The sequence below is a fragment of the Orussus abietinus genome, unplaced genomic scaffold (assembly GCF_000612105.2).
Source record: "Orussus abietinus isolate OABI.00-Male unplaced genomic scaffold, Oabi_2.0 scaffold1, whole genome shotgun sequence".
Lineage (NCBI taxonomy): Eukaryota > Metazoa > Arthropoda > Insecta > Hymenoptera > Orussidae > Orussus > Orussus abietinus.
In genome coordinates this window covers 1,769,192-1,788,831 of record NW_019396017.1, presented here as the reverse complement: position 1 = coordinate 1,788,831, position 19,640 = coordinate 1,769,192, and the positions used below count along the sequence as shown (strand labels likewise).

Genomic DNA, 19,640 nt, shown 5'->3' with positions numbered 1-19,640 from the left:
ATACGTAATTGCGACGTATATACTTGCCTCGCGTTATGTCGCAAATCTCACCACGATCGGCTTTCTCATCAGACACGGTGCCTGGGCTGGACAGAGGTAAAACAATTTGGAAAGCAAAAACCGACGGTAATTTAATCCACGCGAAACTTCCGAATTATGGGTAAAAACGTTAATCTAGGATTTCACGTCTCGAGTGGTGGGTTTACGCAGCTTTTTTTTCGCAGGTTACGGAGTAATGGTATCCGAGATACTTGAAAGAGGGGAAAAAGTTGAAAAGCTGGAAAAGAAGACTGCGATGTGATCCTATTTATGAGAACCTGTTTCAACGTCACGCCGGCATGACTTCAGATTTAAACCGCTGGACGGCGAAATTTACAAAGTATTGCGGAAACGTGATAAAACTCTCAATTACGTGCTTAAATGGCATTGTTTGCCGCTGCTCACGTCACGGGCCGTGCTTTCGGGCACGGGACGTTTATCGTATTAGCATTTTTCCTGCATATTGAATTACTTGTATTTCAGGTATTTCAATGTGTTCTTTTTCATATATTTTTTTTTTTAAGAAATCGGACTTTGTAAGCGCTACCAGAGAGAAGATGAGAGTACCCAGGCCGAAGGGGACACAGCTATCAAATATTTGCGACACGAGCGCCGTTATTCCTGCGGATGCCTGTAGTACCCGCGGCACCGTTTCAATAATAGGACGAAGGTTAAAGCGCCATCTCTGATTCAAGCCGGTCGTAACGTGTAACGTGGCGTAGCGTGCCGTACTCATCTCTCTGGCGCTATAGAGCATCTCTGCTACAAAGACGCATCGAGAAAGTAACTACTCTGAATTACCTGCCGAAAATTTCACACTGTACAAGTTTCGTCACTTCTCCTCAGATGGCGCGCACTGCGCGGCAAAGACCGGAATTTTATTACATATTTTATTTATTAGGATGGAATGTGTACCTCGTTAATTATTAAAGTCTCCAAGGAGAGCACGTTTATTTATATTTCATTGGTACAATGTAGAAAGAAGTTCGCAGCTACGAGGTTAAGGGTAAACAACGGAAAGTGCTATTAGGTACTTTATTAAAAAGTAATACATAATAGCTACAATAAAGTTGTGCCAATGTGTACGCACAATATAAGTCACGAATAACTTTGAGCAACAGGATTCCTCGGGCATGTCGGCACATGCACACAATCCGCGATTTTGTATCAATGTACAAACAATGAAAAATACGTCTCGTGTAGGGAACGAAGTACAAATATTCAGTCTGTAGCGAGAGTGATGTTTAGTCGTCATTATGGCAGATAACTAATTCTGGAAAAACCTTACGTCTTATGGTTTGTTAAATGTCAATGAATTAGACAAGTATCGAACGAATTTCAATTACATCGTAGGCATATATCATATTTTCTGTACACCCGTCTCATGTACGTAACGACGGTAAAAGAGCTTGGAATTTGGCACATTATTTATACTTATTGTAAACTTCTTGCCTTACCGATATAAGAAGTATTAACCATGTTTCGGGGGTTCCCTCTAAACTGTCGTATCTACCTAAGGGGGCTCTGAGCCTGCTAATATACGACTTTTCTTAAGTACCTAGAAAAAGTACCTTGTATACGTAATGTCAGTTATTGTTGATGTAAATATTTTCTCAACGTTCTCAAAGGGATTCCGTTAAATGGCGCGCATGAGACTCCATAGAGTGATTCGTGATATTTATCTATAGACAGTCACTCGATTCCCATTAACAGGCGGAACCGGTGTTTCCGTTAGCAGCCTGAAAAAGAGTTAGATGCAAATATTCTCCCTGCGAGGAATGATTAATTAATAATCCATGACACGTTCCAGGCAACTTCCGTTTCGTGCGTTCCGAAACAGGGAAGTTCTGGCTTTAAGTGTCCTGCGCTGTTCTTCAAATTAATGTTAATTAATGCTTAGGGCGCTGTAGTTACCTTCAAGTTAGCTTGACTACCGTAAAAGGACGTAAAAGCGGTGTCGGAACTGACACTCAGTGGCAAACTTGTGGCGTCCACGGTTTCCCGTTCACTGCCGAGGGTAGAAGCTCGTAAATCCAAAGTTCCACTGACTCCAGACATCCCGGAGCTCATGGCCATTTCCACTTCCCCGACATCGGGATGAGACATGTGTCTTAAAGGGAGGCAATTTTTCATTTCAATGATCATACATTTTGGAGAACGAGGTTTCAAAAAATACCGAAGTTCACCTATAGTCAGGAGCCGGTGGCTCTATTTGTTGCCTTCGAGAGCTCGACGACATGGGTGTCTTTTTAATCGCATAAATGTAAATTCCAGTCATCGTAAGGGTGTACGAAAGGAAGTACAGAGTGTGGAACTGGAAATTCAAATGTAAGAGTCGCAGGCATCGTTTTTAAGTGCATAATTTTTTTTACTTAAATTATATTAACGTAAATTACCATACCTTATAGCGATGTACCAGCATTCCGAATAAGATGTTGAAGAAATCTGCGGTTAGAAGAGCCAACTGCAAGGCCGTAGCGCCAGATTCGAAGAGGATCACAGGTACCAGGGAGAAGAAGACGAATTGTGTGATGCAGTAGACAACCAAAAAAGTGATAACAGGAGCGTTGTCCCAGTGGAAAGTTTCAATCTGTATCCTCTCTAAAATCGTACTGGAAAATCAAATTAAAGAGGCAATTGAGACGAAGCATAAATCGTTTCAAAACGTGTTAAACCGTGAAGGAAGGTAAACTTGCATTTGCAGACAACTTAAAATAGTGCCGAAAAATCCAATCATTCCCAAATACTCGATGATATCAACAGTCTTGACGGCCAGTTCCTGAAGAACTGTGATTATAGAGAATAAAATAGCCCCTCCGAGACACAGCATGTCGCCGACCAATTGATTTTTACCTGAGGGAAAATATTTCTTTTTCACTCCACGGATAACGTTTGTTCATTTTTCTAGGCTCGATTGATTTACCGGTGGATGCAGGATCCTTATTCTCGTCGATCCCTGCCCACACTAAGCATCCAACTCCCATCAGGCAGACGGACACTCCAACGATGTGGACCATTCTATATCTCACGCCAAGAACTAAGCACGATAGTGCCAAAGAAACTGGTATCGCCACGCAGTCTAATAACTGAAAAGAATGATAAGTTTCTCGGTACATAAAAGAATGTCTGAATTGCAGGGGTAAGCTTAGAAAAAAAAAAAAAAATGGACAATGACTTACCTGAATACTAGCGAGACTCGTAAACTGGTGAGATGACGTTACCAGAGTATTTGCCTCGACGTCGATCAATGCCAAGAGTAAATATCTCCATCCCCGGGACCTTATTACAGAGATTAGACCATTTCCGGCGCCCCTGCACGAAAGCCATGTCGTATATACCAGGCACATCATCGCATAGTGGGGTAGGTTCTGTCCTGCGAGGGAAAGAAAGTAAGACACCGATTATTTCTTCTCGATAAGAACCAGAAATGAAAATGCAGTTAATGCAGTAGTTAAATACGTAATATCCTTATAAGAAAACTGAACTCGTATGTATTTACCTGTTGGAACGGCAAGATGATATATCGTGTTGATGTGATGGTTGAACAGCGTTAAGAAGCAAAGGACTATGGACAAGAACTGTCCCATTATTATCGCCCTCCATACCGCCCTGAAGACAGAAGAATCACAACGTGCTGCTTTACATCAACGTCTCGGATCGCAGGGATTGTCGTGTCTGCTCGTGAGATATTTTTAAAATAATTCCCCCGTATTAACAATGACCGGACAGGCGATGATCGGATTTAAAGGGGAGGACCTCCACTCGGCAAAGATCGTCAGGAAAATTCGAGCGATCCGATCTCGCGGCATAAACTCGTAAACATGCCGAGGGCACCCGCGAAAAGCTCCCGGGTATCGCGGTAAACCGCGCGAAAGCCCCGATAATTCTTGGAGCCTTTAATTATTGCAAGTGACGTACCATTGTCCTAGCTCGGATATGTAATTCTCGATTCTGTCGCAGATGCCGTCCCGCGGCTGCATATTCGGATTTTGATCGCCGAGCCGACCTGCCGTTGACACTCCCATGCCATGGTGCATTTTCACCCTGGAGCTCGCAGGGAGGCCTCGGCGCTTGCGCAACCCTTTCCTTTCTCCCGGGTATGGATATAGGACGTAGGATTATGCTCTAGAGCTCGGGGCCTTTCGTTATCCGCGGATAAGACGAGACGAGATCCGCGCGGCACCCCCGGGAGGCTGTACGGCGTCTCGCTTTTGCACGCATTTATCGATTACCGGGGCTATCGTTCACACCTATTAATCCTTGCCACGGTTCGCCCACTTTATTTTCATTTTTTCCTCGGTTAATTGCGCAACTTGCTCCCAAGCCGAAGGACTCGAACCCGTGCGACTGATCTGACGTAATTTTATCCGAATATTTTATCAACGTTATTAATGATAATCATTTTTAGAGGGTTCTTATTATAGACATAGGTGATAGCTAGTGGCTTCCTCGGGTTGCATAATTTGGGTGGATCAATTGAAAGGTCGTTTAATCACTTAGATGGATGTATTAAAGATAAAAAGAAGTTTTTATATATTGATAAGAATTCCCTGACTGGAATTACGTGGAATCATTGAGAGTCCAGATTAAGCCAGGATTAAGCGGGGAATTGCGCGCAGGGGAGAATCTACCAATGAAAGCTCGGTGCCGGTCAGCCCCACCGGGGAGGTTTATTTACAATATATTGACATTCTGCGATGCGTTATACGAACTCATTGTCAGTCATCAATGACGATCGAAAACTCTTCCACGGCATCGAAAGTATACACATTGTAGTATCTTAAGTACGTTTAACTTATGACTTATAGTTTCACAACCCTTTTCACCTCGCCGCCTCAGAGCTACGGGACCGACGTCCAATCTGCAAAGGGGAAGCCAGACGAAATCGTTACGAGTTACTTTGTGCAGTCAATGTACAAGTCCGTGACGTCCTAGGGACCGAGAGAGAAGTTAATTGTCTACACCTTACGCTTCTGAGTCGCGACAACGCGCGTCCGATTGTTCTCCAGCGGCCGGTCGTCCATTACAAAGTTGCAAAAATACGTAAAACGTAGTCCCACTACTGATCTCCCATCTAAGCACGATCAAATTGGATCCCTATTCGGAAGCTTCATTCGATTAAAAAATCTAGAGATTGGTCATTAATGTGTGTACTCGACCTTCGGGTTCTCCGCTACGTTCCTACGACGAAAGCCTCGCTTGGCGAGGTGCCGATACACGCGAACGGGGGAGAAAAGTTTCGAAAATTTAAGTGATTCCCTCAGTCGTATGTCGATTACATGTTGCGTGATAGAAAACGTAGTTCCCAAAATTTAGCCTCAATGCGAATTCCGCCGGCAAGTGTCGTTAGACTCGATTTCGGGGATCGACGCTCAGCGAGCTCGAGAGCGCAGCAGCGAAGAGTCTCTGTCCGCACTGGACGAGGCTTCCTCGTCTCCTCGTGTTCCGTGTAACTCGGTATCATACAAAATCTCGGATTATTTCTTCTTGGCCTCTTCCTCGACCGCCTCGTTCTGCTTCCGGAAGCAGTCGCCGACAGGGAAGAAGTCCCAGCACCGCTGTTGGTACATGTTCCACACGTAGGTCTCCTGACCCGTGTACTCGGTGTCCGGCTTATTAATTAGATGCATAAGGAAGAACCTGTCGATTCGAAAAACTCTTACAATAATTTTGTATATTATTTTCAGGACTGGGGAGATCATCGGGAGTGTTATCCCGTGAAAAGTCCGAGAATCGAAACACTCACATGTAATTCGCTAGATTGTGCTCCTGCTGGACGTGGGTGTCAAACCCGTGGGGCACCGTGTCGAAATAGTCTTTCCCTAGACCACATATGAAACAATTGCTCTCCATATTCTCCTTAACGCTTTCGAGCTGATCTCGAAGTTCGCCGAAGGCGTCGATGATGAGACCTGGGGAACGTCAATCGATGCAAAATGATGTTATATCCGATAGACTAGAGACTAGAGTATCAAAGTGCCGTCAAATGAAGTTACCCTGAATAATGGCAAGTAGAATGACAATAACGAAGAAGAAGAAGGTGATGTCGAACATGATGCGATAAACCTCGTAATCGTCGCCATCGGGCTCCCCGATCTCGTCGCCGATACCTCCACCGGCGCGCACACCTTTGTACAGATGAAATACGAAGCACTAGAAAAGAAAAATAATTAAAGCCACCAGACACATTTGAAACGGAATGAATATTCGAAAGTCAAGATATTAATACTTTGCTCACCGTCAACATGTCGTGGCACTTTTTATCGACCTCGTCGTCCTCTTCTTGGATGTAGAACTTCCGAAAGAAGTTGAAGGCGATCACGGTGTAGATGTAGACGATGATGGTGAGAAGCATCACCGTCAACACCAATTGTTTCCCATTGTGCGTTACCGACTGCAATATGGTGCGAAGAGTCTTAAACCCAACCGCGACGTCCAGCAGATGAGCGGCGAAGAAGAAGTTATTATAATTCCCAAGTATCGAGAACGTGAAGTACCACAAGCTGTAGAGGAAAGCCTGAAAAAAGCGGAATTTTAATGCTTCCTAAATGTTCCAGGTCATGGTGGGACCTTGAAGAAAGCGTCGCCACTTACATTGTCGGTAATAGTGACCCCGGCCTTCCACACCTGGTACCTCCAGTCAATGTTCACGATACTGAAAAGATATGTTAATTGAGTAAAGCAAAGGTTCAACTATAATTATCGGTAAGAGAAGAGTAAATATCTCGCTCACAAGTGCACGAGCCCCGAGCCCTCTTCCTCCTGCTGACTGAAGGACGTTTTCTCCATGCCGAGGAGGTTGCTGATGTAGTCGAAGTCGTACGTCTCGCTGTATTTCTGTCGCACCTTCTTCTTCACGAACTTGTCCCAGTAGTTGACGGGGAAGGATTTCGCAGATATAACCATCTTGTCCCAGTGCGCCTTGATATCATCTTCTTCGGGAGTCTCTGCTATGTAGAGGCCATCGAATTCCACGCGTCGTGCTATTTCCTTCTCCCGTTTGAATATCGCCAGCGGGACCTGATAAAAAAAATGTAATACGGATTTTTTAACGGCTTTTATATTTCCAGGGATAAAGAGAGGCCGATGCGATACCTTGAGGTGATAATAAGCCACCAGCATCGCGAGAGACACGATGGAGTGGAGGGCAGCCATCAGCCTCATTACGTGCGCCATGTAATAGAAGTCTTCCGACACCTCCACGAACTCCAAGGAGTCTTCTTCTTCTTCGGATCCTTCGCCTTCTCCTCCGCTGCCTAATTCCGCACCACTTCCGCTGCCACTGCCACTTCCGCCGGAACCGCCCTCGCCAGATATATCTGTCAGAATATCGGCAATCGAGTCTCCACTACTGCCGTCATCTCCATCATCTCCCAATGAGGTGACCTGAAGAGATTTAAATTCAAGACCTATTTTCCATCGCCTGATTGATTTGTACCATCATTCAGAATTGAGTAACTAGAGGAGGGAGTCGCACCTTGTAAAACAGCAACATGAAGTTGATGCAGAAGGCAAGAACCAGTGCCACGTATTTCAGGTTGTAGAAGTTCCTGGCTAGGAATGAAACCACGCGATGAGTGTATTCCGACAAATCTAGGGAGGAACCAGAGGATGGTTCGGCAGTGATCTCCTGTTTGGCTTCGGCTTCAACGGCAGCCATGGCGGCCTGCTGGGCTGCTGCCGCCTCTGCTGCAGCTGCGGCTTGAGCTCTTGCTTGCTCACCTCTGTAGGCACAAGAAGAAAATACAGATGAACGGGAATATTTCATAAACAAAGTGTAAATATGCGCAAGGAGAGTAAACCGACCCAAGTAGATCAGCCAACGTGACCGGAGTTTCGCCCTCGGCAGTTGCACTTTCCCCTGCAGGGCGAGCGCCTTCTTCACCTATACCTTCTTCAGGGGTACTCTCGCCGGTTTCCTCCATGCTCGATTGCGGACTCGACGCGGCAGATTCATGGGCAGCCAGCTTTATTTGACCCCCCTCTTCCTTCGTTATATCCATCCCAAAAGCTTGTACCTACAAGACAACCATATAAATAATTACAGGTAAGAGAAATATGAATAAATTCTGTATACCAATTAACACGAATACCAACTTGTAGATTCGATTCGTCCGGCGTTGGCGGCAAAGCTGGTAGATGCCTCAAAGGCCTCTCCTCCTCCTCCTTCACTTCGACAACGGGCTCCTCCACGTGCGGTCCTCTCATCAGGGTCAGCAACAACTTCATGAAGTACCTCAGGACAACTCCGCAGCTAAACCCGGAATAATAGAACGCGTAGAACACGATCTTGAAGAATCCGAGGAAGAGCTCCGGCACCGTCATCTGCTGCATCTCAGCGAATTTGTTCTTGATGTTCGTCGGCGAGAACATGGAGAAGAAAAAGAAGAAGCCATCCTTGAGAGCCTGGATGGCCCGCCGAATAGGATCCTTGTTCTTCTCGTCGTCGTCGTCAGTCATGTAGGTGTAGGAGGATTCTCTGGCTTTGCCGATGCCGCTGCTGTCCTCGACGGCCATCAGGGCACTCGCGTGCTGCATCTCGAAAATCGCGTCCTCGCAGAAATTGATAAACGTCTCCAGTTTCTCCTTGTCTCCGCCTTCCGTCACGGTGTTGTAAAAGAACGCGCGCTTCGACTCCTTGATCTGCGGTTTCTCCCATTGCTCGATGTTGGACTCCTTGATCTCGAAGTAGACCCGCTCGATCTTCTTGCTACCGCCCAGAATCTCGATCCTTCCCAGGAAGGGCTCGAAATAATTCAGTACCGATCCTGCAGTCTCAAGGAATCTTGCGAGTCTAGGTTCATTTGGCATGTGTTCCGACAGGTTGGTCAGCAGGACAGCGAGATTGAAGCCGATCTCCTTGGCTGGCTCGTGGAAGCGGTCCATGAAGGCGACGTAGTCGATCTTCCCATCGTGATTCGTCTCGCAGCAGGCCAGGAGGAATTCTATTTCCTCGCTAAAATTAAAAATGGTTAGGATTATAGGAAGCCTACAGATCTGATAGGATTTTAAACGAATCCACGATTATAATGCCCACTTGGTGTAACTTTTCTGCTGCTCCATCTTCTCCTTGAAGTCCTTCGGATAGACCCAGCCATCGTTGTTCAAATCGACCTCCAGGAAACTCGGCGACGACACCAGATCCTTCAGCTTCAGGAACATGTCGAAGTACTTTAAAATCAGCTCCACATTACTGGCAGACTCGACCAGGGTATCCACCATCTGCTTTCCAATGGTTCCATTGACGACGTTTCCTGGTAAATTAATTATTTATTAAGAGTAGTAATTAAAATGTCTATAAGAGGAGCACTTCGTTATGTGCGCACCTTCGAGCATAGAGAGCATCATTGTGATCATGTCCTTTTGCAGGTTCAGCAGCTCCTTCAGGAGGTCCACCTGGCTGGAGTGTTTCGAGAGCTTGTCCTGCATGTGGGAGAACAGGAAGAGGAATCCACCCACGGCGTCCCAGAGCCTGGAATGGGCGAGGGCCTGCTGGTTCTGGGCGCAGGGTCCCTGGATCACCTCGGTGAGGGTGTTGAAGACCTGACTGGCCACACCTATTGCCTTGAAGAAATTCGCTTTTCCGGCAGGGTCGATCAATTCTTTGCTAGAATAGTGCCAGTAGAAATCCATGATGGATTCCTGCAGACGCAGGAGGTAATCGACTGTGCAGATGACCACGTTCACCGTCGTCGTGTTTCCCGCCTGTGTCCTCAGATAATTCTGCCAATCTAGTATAATCATTTAATTATTTAATGGTCTTATCGAAGAATTACTTGAAAATGAACATGACACTGATTTATTTCGTTCTATCACCGACCTAGATTGTGACCCTCGCAGGTCAGCTGGATGAATCGGAACAAAGCACAGGTGAATTCGGCATCGTGCATGTTCTTCTCCCCGGCCGCACCTTCGGATCCGACACCAAGACCTTCCGCTTTGGTGTTCCTCTCGAAGGCATCCAAGTCCAGGACACTGCAGGAGTTCATCAGCCCAGCGATGGAGGTGAAGAAGCCGACGTCCTTCTTTTCCTTCAGATGGTTCAGCATGCCTCTCTGGATCTCGATGTTACCGCCTCGCAGGATCGAGATGCCCAGCTCCAAGGTCTTCATCACCATCTCGCTGGGAACGCCTTTGCAGGCCGATATGTGAAGTAGTACCATCTCGGCAACTCCTCGATTTGCGAGGCGGGCTTGGTGGAACAGTAATTTCTGCTTCTCCATTTCTTGCTCCTGAAGAAATGTGCCAGGAAATATTAGACATGCGTACATACGTAGGAAATTTCTTGCACCAATCTCAGAAGAGGGATAAGACCTCTTACCATCAGCTTGTTCATCGTCCTCTTCGGGTATGGGGCAAGCGAGAACAGGGATGGAAGATTAGTTGGTTAAAACGCGGGACGCCAGGACCAATGACTCCGATGAGAGGATAATAGTAAAGAGCAACATCGAAGGTGGCTTAGTAATTATTAATTAAAGAAGGTATTTCTGACCACCGAGATGAAATCTGTCTACTGAGGGCGATGTATCAAATGTGAGAAATTCGCACTAACTACTGGTTCCTTACCATAGGTATCTTACGCGGTGACGTCTATCGTTAGTTAAAAAGAGAACGGGACATGCATTAATAAGTTTCAAATTTGTATCATGGACAGAATTTCGGAAAATCTGTCATTTCGTCATAGACGCATTTTCCTCCCCCTCCTTTGTTATTTTTTTCTTTAAGAAATTGCTTCATGCTCACATGAATCGAGGCACCGCCCTCCTCTTCGCCCCCTCCGCCTTCGTCTTCACCTTCTTCTTCCTCTTCGCCACAGGACTTTGAAATAATTTGTGCGTAACTCATGTACAGAGGGTCTTCTTGAAGAGCACCGGAGCGTTCCGTCATCGCACCTCGACAAAAGGTCGTCACCAGTTGCGTCAGTGGATCTGGCTTGCCCTCTTCCTCATCTTTGTCCATCTTCTTCAGCTCTGCGTCCTCAAAAGATTGCTGGAAAAAACGAAAATGGTCACATTTAATCCCTGATAAACAATGGGAATCAATTTATCCAGCGACTTACCGTAAGGTCTTCAATCATAACTTCTTGGCCCACATTTTCGTCTTGCAGCCAGAGCTCGTAGTAAGTTCTTGCGAAGATATTTATCGCCCGGTGTCTGAAATAATTTAACATCGCTTTGTTGTAGAACTAGGAAAACTGGAATGTTTCTTTCTTCAAACACCCCAATTCTCTGGCACAAAAGGGTGCATCTGAAATATTTAACGTACACGCGATACGGTCGCAATTACCTTCTTAACTTGTAGAGAGGCTCGCTACGCAGACATGCAATGGCTGCTCTCTTTCTAGCTGCACACAATACACGATTCCATCCACCTCGAGATGGAGGTGGTTTCGTCGCCTGTTAGCAGCATGCACACACAACTGAATTTATTAGTTCCAAACACTACTGACTTATCACTTATCACGTTATCCTCCCTTTCAGGTACATAATTACCGTCTCACGAGGGACAGGATTGCGGATCGAACGTGTCGAGTTCACCATATAATTGCGAAGCTTACATCGATAAGTAACTCTCACACGATCTTCGTCTTAAGCACACCAAGGTACGCATCAAAAAGCTTAACTCGCGTGAAAATGCAATTGTCACTTAAAAAATGCAGATCCTTGTTGCCTTCTCTACTACGTGTGAGCGATCAGTGAAAAAAGAAGAGTCAGGCGAACTCAACAGAATTCAGAAGAAAAGAAAAAAAAAAGAAAAGACAGAAAGAGAAAATCGATTTGAAACCAAAGTACACGAAATGCAAAAGAAAGAAATCAAAAGGGTACCTGGGTAAGGAATGTAAGGAGGTCTGTCGGAAACACGCTATAACCGCTCGTTTTCGTTGGATGGACACCACCGACCGATAACTACTCTTGCTCTGCTGCTGAGGATGATCTATCTACTCGGAAACATAACTTAATCAGAATCTCTATAAAATTATAAGAGGTTGAAATTACGCCCAGTAGTGTATTCGAAGAAAAATCCCCTAAGAACCGAAGAGCACTACTGAGGTCTAAGTAGCAAGTTTCTATGCTGGGAGTAGTTGCCGAAAATCACGTAAGCCCACCTACCATGTGTAAGCCGTAGAGTACTTTGGCCATCGCGGTTATCCTGGTGACGACGTCGTCTAATTGCTGGGTTTTCGCAGGCTCCACGACGTCTTTCTGCTGACCAAGCTTCGAGTAGAGGTAATGCTGCCAGGACATCTCGTCGGCAGGATCGATCTTGTCGGGAAGTGTGAGCTGGGTCTTCGCGAACTCGGCTATCTCGTACTCCGGGAGCTTCTTCAGGAAGCGGTCCTTGCAATGCTGGACCAGTTCTTGCTCTCGGCCAGCGAAGAGATTCAAGCCAACAGGTAACAGCCTCTTCAAACAGGCCACCATCAGCGAAGCCTGCACCTCCTTGTCCTTGTCCCTCTTCTTGTCGCGGTGTTTTTTCTTTTTCTATTTAAGAAATAAGTGAATCAAATGATCGCCCTGATAGGTAATTATTTGCAGAAATTTCAAGTTTATTGGGATATCATTACTACCCACCTTGCCACCGCCTGACGGTGCCGTACCATCGGACACTGTTGCTGGCCTCCTCGTGGCAGTAGGCATGATAAGGATCATATTATCAATTTCATTAGCGGAGATGAAGTTCTGCTCCTCCCGCAAGAAGTACTGCGATTTGGACCAGGTGTTGAATATAGCTGCGACGTGATTGTAAATGTCTTCCGCTTCGGGTATGTTGTTCCTCAGCCAATGGTTCCTTTGAAGATCGACGTACTTGATGAGTAAGGGATAGAAGGAGTAGATGTCCCTAACGAGCAGTTGCCAATCCTCCTGGATCTGCGTCTCGATCTGGGAGGTGTCATCGGTGGACGACTTGATGAACCCTCGGAGAGACTCCTCCTTGTGGAACATGTTATCAGTTCGCTTCCTGACGCGCTCGGCCAGGGGTAGGAAGGGGTCCTTCAGCAACTCCTCCGAGGAATTAATGATGATTTGCTGGGTATAAGCAGCGATGCGAGTCATCCAGGGAGCGTTCTCATTGCCAATGTTCTTTTTGATCAGTTTAAGGACGTTCTTCAACAGCTGGTTCATGTGGTCGCTGGTTACCATGCTGACGTACGTCCCTTCGGTAGGATTGACGTTGTCGGGACCCTGGGCCCACCAGAAGGGGAGGTAAGAGCACAACAAAGGAAGGATCACATCTATCACGTAAGGTGTATCGTTGTAAGTCTTCTCGGACTCGACAAACTGGTCCACTTCGGACAGGATCGTTTCCAGGGTCGGCATGCTCGACTCCATGCGAGTCATTATATCCTGCGCCTCCAGCGAGTGGTCCGCTATGCGGTTCAGAAGGGAAAACTGATTGTGCTTGTTGAGATGCGGCTCCAAGAAGGCCACAGGAAAACAGCTGGAGAACGCGCCGAGGCAGGAGCCGAGGTTCGGCTTGTTCCTATCGATCTCCGTCTTTAGGTACTTCCTGTCGTTGTGCAGGGTGGCATCGACTCCCAGGGTATAGAGCGAAGCCAGCATCTTGTATGAGGCTACCTGGATCTCGTCGACTGCAAAGTATTTCGGTATTTACCAAGGTCCTCCTTAATCTAGTTAAAAATTCTTAACCAAAGTAATCGCTACTTACGCAACAAATCGCTTCCGTATTCGCAGGCCGCCAAGTGGTCGAACATCGCGGTGAGTATCGGAAGAACGACGCTGTTGATGTACGCGAGCGACGTCGAAGTCTTCAGGTGAGTGCCCCTGAGATGACTGTATTTGCCATCCTGCAGATTCAGAATGGTGTGTCCTAGGTCATCGGCGGTGTTGTTGAAGAAGGTCAGCATGGAGGTCCTGATGAACTCCGGACAGTTCTTCACCAGGGACCTCGCGTCGATGCCCTTGACCAGCACCTGAAGACACCGCACGGTAATCCTCACATCTGCCCCGAAGGCGGCTAGCCTCGATCGCAATAAGTTGGCGAGCTTGCAGAAGAGGGCTGCCACCATCTCCTTCTCCTTCAAGGACGCGGCGCCGACGTTGTTCGTCGCCGTGGCCACCGCTATGAAGTAGTTCCGGTGAGTGCTGAAGTACTTCTCCATCAACGGCAGCACCACCTTGCTAAAGAACTTGATGTCCCTTGTCGAGGTCTTGAAGCTGTTCCTGCGACTGTACGTGTCGGACGGCTTCAGCAGCCTCATGTTGATCGTCGCCTTGTCCAGATACGCTATCAGCTTCTCCAGCAAGGAATAGGCGAATCGCAGCTCCACCGCAGCTCCGGCACCTGCTACTTCCCCATCACCAGTGCCTCCGCGATTTGGCTTGTGCAGTTTGTATCCTTGGTACTGCAGATATTTCAGAAACTCCTGAGAGCGCTCGCGATCTTTTCTCTTCTCCTTGTCAGTCAGAAGATCATACGGCACCAGTTGAGGATGAATTCCACCACCTGATGGAAGAGGGAATTCAAATTAGAAAAAAATTCAAAGACCTGAAAGTGATCTTCAGCAGCTCTTCTCACTCACCGCACTTGATGAGTTCCTCTTTCTTCTTCTTCGCCCAGATGTCATGGGCGTTATCCGCCAGTCGTTCAGCCATATTCTGCATCTCTCTACTTAACGTCAAGTTCGTCATGTCGACAGGGTGCGGATTGTAGTTGAACGGGTTAGCCGCATCTCCCTAGATTCATTAATTCATCAAGTATTAATAAAAAGAAATGTGTCGAATAAAAAAAATTAACAACAATTCGCTAAAAGAATCGACAGTTTACCTGACTTTTCGACGATCGCCTCATTGAGCTGCGATTCGTGGAGGGTACGTCAACTTCTGCATGTTCAACGCTCCAACCAATCGCCAGAAGTGCCTTCAGACTCTCTCTGACTGGTTCCTTGTACCGTTCCTTCTCATAATCGTTCAACATGTTGTAAGGCTTTAATCTCGGATGGGTTTTATTTACATCCGACCATTGTTCGCCATAGGTCCAGCCATTTTCCAGCTTCCTGTTAGCCCAAGCGTCGTGATAGTGCTCGGAGAATTTTTGGACTATCTGGTTCAAGTCGTTGTTGAGGACAATGCTGTTGAGGAGGAAAGAAGTCAGTCGAAATCCAACAATATCGCCAGATAACCATCTAAGTCTATCTATCTCTGGTTCAAGATATTTCTTAATAATTTTTTTAAGTACCTTGAAGTGTTAATAGGCTGAGGATTGTAGGGCCCATCAGGTGATTGGGTAGACGCCGACTTGCTTCCATACCACTCATCATCATAATTTTTTGACAGAGAATAATCCGGAGGCAGGGCACATCCAATGGCCGTGAGACACGGCAAAGCCTTTCCGAAGAGCTCCGGGTCGTAATCCATTTTCGATAGCGAGTCGAAGATGTTGCTGAAGAGGACCATGGTCAGGCGTTTCTCTTCGTCGCTGGAAGCGCCGTACGCACCTTGTCCGCCAGTGGAACCGTAATACTTGGCACATCTGTCATAATGCAGGGTAAGTAGCTGCAAAATAAAGGATTGTATAAAAAGACCCAAAATACAGGAAACTTGGTAGAAAATAGAGTACAGATCTTGAGGCCCACCCTTAGCGCGACCGTCGTGTACTCCGAGAGCTTCGAGACGTCCACCGTCAGCTTCCTCAGGAGTTTCAAAAGCATGCTAGGCTGCATTTGGCTGGAACGATGCGAGTACATATTAAGGAATGAATTCAAGAAAATGTCTACGCCTACAACTCACCTTGTCAACGCCACGAGGAAGTCGGAGACGGCTTCTCGCTGGCCTTTCGTCAGCATCCTATTCTTGCTCAGCCGGTAGACCGTATGCAACGTAGCATCCAACAAGCTTGCATAATTATCCGCCTCGTTATAGAACTTGGAGTGCTTGATCAAAAGCGGCAGAATGCTGTTTCCGATATACCGATTCATGGCGAGGGCCATGTCCGACTCGTAGCCGTCGTTCTGGAACATAGACGAGGTCTTAGGAATCGAGGATGTACGGTATTCACGAACGGTATTCAGATAATTGAATACCATCCTTGCACCTACCCTGTCCAACATCGTGGCGGCTCTCAAATCCGGCAGGAAGGCCTCCTCGAGGATCTTGAAGAACAGCTCCTGGGTCTCGATGCCGTAAACGCGTTCCAAGAATAAGACGATGCTCTGCTTGTGTCCTGGGATCAGTCCAGAGGGCATGTCGCTCTTCGGCCTCTCCTCTCCCGCGGCTGGGTTGAGTAACGTGAATCGAAGGGAGAGAACTCCTTGAAGGTCGTCAAGAGGCACCAGGGACCGAAGAATGGCTCTCGCTCTCAGGGATTCATTTTTTCCTTGAAGTTAATTAAACAGATATTACCGTTTTTCTTTTTTATTCTCCAGGTACAGGTGCGTCCATACCTTGCTCGATCACGGATGAATCCGGCGCACAGCGTCCCAGTAAATCGACCAACGTGCAGTAGAAGTTCAGGATAGCTGCACCGGTGTCGATGTAGTCTTCGTCGTCATCGGACTCCGGCAAGGGATGCTCGAACTGCACCACTCCCGCCGCTCCCTCAGGGTCGTCGTGCACCTGTTTATAAAGCTAAGTTGGTACCGAATTAGTGCAGGGGTCGTGCACACGCTGAGTGATCTAAGGTGCAAGAATTTAGTCGATCGAAAGGACGAAGTTAGAGATTTCTACGATGTCAGACACGAGAGAAGGAGAGTGTCGCTCTCTTGAACATAAATTGGGAAAGTTGACAAGTGATATCTACACATTCAACAAACTACACACAGGCAAAGTCTATCGTCCATTAACCAACGTTCCAAACCGTTAATCACAGTACCGAGTCATCAACGATCTCAGAACCTACGAAGCGGCCGAAGACTACGCATCTTCTGCGGCGCGATTAATCACGAGACTCAAGGGGATGTCTTACTTACAAAGAATGCCTACAGTTTGCCAGATCGGTCAGTAATAATGTCAGCTTAGTGCCGAGGGCGGGTTTGAACTTACTTTACGCCTATCCGCGATTCTCTCGGACATTTTGTTTGCCTCCATGATGGCTCTCAGCAAGCCCTCGCCTTCGCCCCTCAGAGCTGGTCCCAGGCATTCCGGTCGACGGATCAGCAAGCGGATGACCAGGTTTGCGTTTTCCTCGACACTTTCCCCTGTTAAGTATTACATACGTTAGTATAGATTCACTTAAAAAAATTACTAATAATATTTACCATTGACCCAAACGCAGAACCTCAGGAAGTCGAGGTACCGTTCGCCCTCGACAGGGTCCCAGCCTAGATCAGGGTAGCCCTTCTCCACCAGTTCCGAATTCGACTGCAGACCGCAACGGGATAGATATACTGCAATCTTCTCCAGGTAATGTTCCCTCAAGGCCAAAGCTAATTCGGTGTTCTCCATCAGCGAGGAGTATGCCACGTCCAGCGGCGTGGAGCCCCTCAAGGAGGGCCTCGAAAGCAGAATGTTGCTGTTCTCTAGGAGGAAGTCAAAATGGTCGAACATGGCCTTCTGATTTTGCCTGGAAGTGCGACAGAAGTAGCAGAGGAACCGACAGCAAGCGACCACCATCTCATGAGACGTGTCTTTCTCTTTTACAGCCGTTTCCCCTTCAGCCACTTGGCTCTGAACTTGAGCATCTGACTGGGCTTGAGCCCTCCTTCCCAAGGTGTTCATCATGATCGCCATCACGTTTTCGTGGATTCTTAGGACCCGGATCAAATCCGGATGCTGGAAGAAAGTATGATTGTTGACCAGCTTCCACAATCGCTCTCTGACCAGCTCTTCCTCTTCCTGCGACATCTGTACGGGCAGCAACGCGCGGATCTGACTCAAGCCTATCCACATCTCGGCGACGTCGTCCCTGGTCTTGCTATTGGTGACGTACGTCTTCTCCAGAGCTCTTATCAACTCGCCCACAGTGTCGTACTGACGGACCAGAAGACTGAACATCTCTCTTACGAGTTTCGACGTCTCTATCTGAGACTCCTCCGCCCACTTCACGATGTTGGCTATCAGCACCTTGCGGAACACCTCTGTAAGGATAAACATAAAAAGTCAGTTATTCTATCCTTATGAATATTATCACCAGGATTATAATTTATCGGGAACAGGGTATCGACCTTCGGGCGTTTTCTTTTCAGGTTCCGGCTCCGCCTTGGCTTCCTCTTCGAACTCCTTCACGGCATTTATGAAGTTGAAGAGACGTTTCATAGCTCCGGGTTTCTGTATCTCCACAACGTCGTTGGCGGCGTCGGCTGCTTCCTGCAGAGCGTGAAGAGAAACGTACGACATCAGGTTACTGTGGAACTCGTTCATCTTCTCGATGAGGTCCTCCCCGCAGGGAATGTTTTCAGGGTCTTCCTCCTCTATGTTCTTGAAGCTCAAGATCGCGTTCATCTGCTCGCGCGGGGGACACCTGAATTCCCTGGTCTTCTTCGCGGCAACCGCAGACGGCAAATCCGATTGCTTGATGTCGATGTATCTTCGCAGCTGATCTGCCTGCAGATCCCCAACGAAGTCGTGGCTGAAGGCGATGATGGATTCGACTCGATGTCTCAGCTGGATGTCATTCAAATGATGCAGCAAGTAGCACATCTGTAATTTAGCCCCTTCGGCCATTTTCATATGCAGCAGTCCTTTCTTGTGCTCGTCCTTGCCCTCTGCGGTGGATCAAATAATTATTCCCAAATTTTTCCACGCCTCACCGGAGATACTAAAGCCGTTCTTTACTTTACCTTTGTCGAAGGTGGGGTCCCAAGTTTCGGGATTGATCATTATCAACAGCTTGAAGATGTCCTCGTTCCTCAGCATGCCGACCAAGAGCAGCCTATCCACCAGTTTTAGCAGCGGTCTGAAAGTGGGTGTGTAATTATTTGCACATCTGTTCTCGCGAATGGATGAATCCGTCCTCCATTACCCGTTGAGGAAACAGTATATCCACGAATTTAAACAGCCATTGCCGATATTTACGTACAAGAAGAGATTCTCATTGCTGCCCCCGATCGGGTCCCGGTTGTGAACCTGGTTGACCTCGACAGCCTCGTTCAAGGCCATCATCACGTAGTCTCGGACTATGTCCAGCGGGAAGAAGGGACTGTATAGGCTCCTTATGTTCTCGATATTCTGATTCTCACTGGAAAGAAGACACCTTGATGCCGTGCCGGCTTAGTAAGGGGGCCACATCTATGTTTGGAAAAGCGGGTACTCACTTGATGTCGGTCATCTTCATCTGAGGGCGGACAGACTCCGTCTCGAGGTACCTCAAGCTGTGCCTCATGTCAGGGTCCTCGTATAGGTCCTTCAGCTCTTGACCTAAAGGTATAATGTACTCGTTCTTGCAAACCTCCATCGTGGTGGCGTGGGACTCGAGGTGCAACGCGATCAGCAGGTCGTAGAAACCTTGACGAAGAGGCCCCGACATGTACTCGGAGCGTATCGCATACAACAACTGTTTCTGATCCACGTGCAGACAGAGAGCATGTGCTGCTCTGTAGTTCGACTGATAACACAAAGCTGCGTACAACGTCAATGTATGGGCGTGGAAGCTGGGAATTAAAAAAAAAGGAAAACAAAGACAATTTGAATTAGAAAGGTATGAAG

At 47.3% G+C, this 19,640-nt stretch overlaps 2 protein-coding genes and 2 long non-coding RNA genes across 4 annotated transcripts in view; 2 read left to right on the top strand and 2 right to left on the bottom strand.

The window, feature by feature from the left end:
• The first annotated feature begins 3 nt into the window (after positions 1-3).
• LOC105697958 lies at positions 4-1,466 on the top strand. Its single transcript, XR_001103894.1, has 2 exons — positions 4-96; positions 225-1,466. It is a non-coding gene; the product is annotated as an uncharacterized LOC105697958 (long non-coding RNA).
• Positions 1,063-4,589, bottom strand: LOC105697957 (solute carrier family 35 member F2). Its single transcript, XM_023434760.1, has 9 exons — positions 3,958-4,589; positions 3,539-3,648; positions 3,219-3,412; positions 2,963-3,125; positions 2,736-2,892; positions 2,441-2,651; positions 2,226-2,353; positions 1,954-2,164; positions 1,063-1,778 (listed from the first exon to the last, which is right to left on the bottom strand). Exons 1-9 carry the CDS (start codon positions 4,074-4,076, stop codon positions 1,746-1,748), a joined length of 1,326 nt encoding a protein of 441 aa, XP_023290528.1. The 5' UTR covers positions 4,077-4,589; the 3' UTR covers positions 1,063-1,745.
• LOC105697959 lies at positions 2,229-3,022 on the top strand. Its single transcript, XR_002762431.1, has 3 exons — positions 2,229-2,367; positions 2,448-2,725; positions 2,948-3,022. It is a non-coding gene; the product is annotated as an uncharacterized LOC105697959 (long non-coding RNA).
• Positions 4,590-4,684: 95 nt separating the features above from the next.
• The window catches only part of LOC105697953 (ryanodine receptor), a 34,172-nt gene continuing 19,216 nt past the window's right edge, over positions 4,685-19,640 (bottom strand). Inside the window, exons 25-56 of the mRNA XM_023434759.1 lie at positions 19,250-19,585; positions 19,015-19,188; positions 18,776-18,891; positions 18,161-18,700; positions 17,255-18,073; positions 17,040-17,194; positions 16,442-16,625; positions 16,097-16,374; positions 15,789-16,009; positions 15,635-15,725; positions 15,238-15,554; positions 14,827-15,130; positions 14,582-14,735; positions 13,708-14,505; positions 12,612-13,630; positions 12,150-12,521; positions 11,865-11,977; positions 11,099-11,192; positions 10,783-11,028; positions 9,860-10,271; positions 9,366-9,770; positions 9,077-9,293; positions 8,137-8,995; positions 7,846-8,057; positions 7,517-7,763; positions 7,135-7,425; positions 6,773-7,059; positions 6,634-6,694; positions 6,278-6,556; positions 6,036-6,192; positions 5,786-5,951; positions 4,685-5,679 (exon numbers count right to left, since the gene is read on the bottom strand). Coding sequence (XP_023290527.1) covers positions 5,517-5,679; positions 5,786-5,951; positions 6,036-6,192; positions 6,278-6,556; positions 6,634-6,694; positions 6,773-7,059; positions 7,135-7,425; positions 7,517-7,763; positions 7,846-8,057; positions 8,137-8,995; positions 9,077-9,293; positions 9,366-9,770; positions 9,860-10,271; positions 10,783-11,028; positions 11,099-11,192; positions 11,865-11,977; positions 12,150-12,521; positions 12,612-13,630; positions 13,708-14,505; positions 14,582-14,735; positions 14,827-15,130; positions 15,238-15,554; positions 15,635-15,725; positions 15,789-16,009; positions 16,097-16,374; positions 16,442-16,625; positions 17,040-17,194; positions 17,255-18,073; positions 18,161-18,700; positions 18,776-18,891; positions 19,015-19,188; positions 19,250-19,585 — 10,087 coding nt within the window. The 3' untranslated portion in view covers positions 4,685-5,516. The remainder of the gene's footprint in view (positions 5,680-5,785; positions 5,952-6,035; positions 6,193-6,277; positions 6,557-6,633; positions 6,695-6,772; positions 7,060-7,134; positions 7,426-7,516; positions 7,764-7,845; positions 8,058-8,136; positions 8,996-9,076; positions 9,294-9,365; positions 9,771-9,859; positions 10,272-10,782; positions 11,029-11,098; positions 11,193-11,864; positions 11,978-12,149; positions 12,522-12,611; positions 13,631-13,707; positions 14,506-14,581; positions 14,736-14,826; positions 15,131-15,237; positions 15,555-15,634; positions 15,726-15,788; positions 16,010-16,096; positions 16,375-16,441; positions 16,626-17,039; positions 17,195-17,254; positions 18,074-18,160; positions 18,701-18,775; positions 18,892-19,014; positions 19,189-19,249; positions 19,586-19,640) is intronic.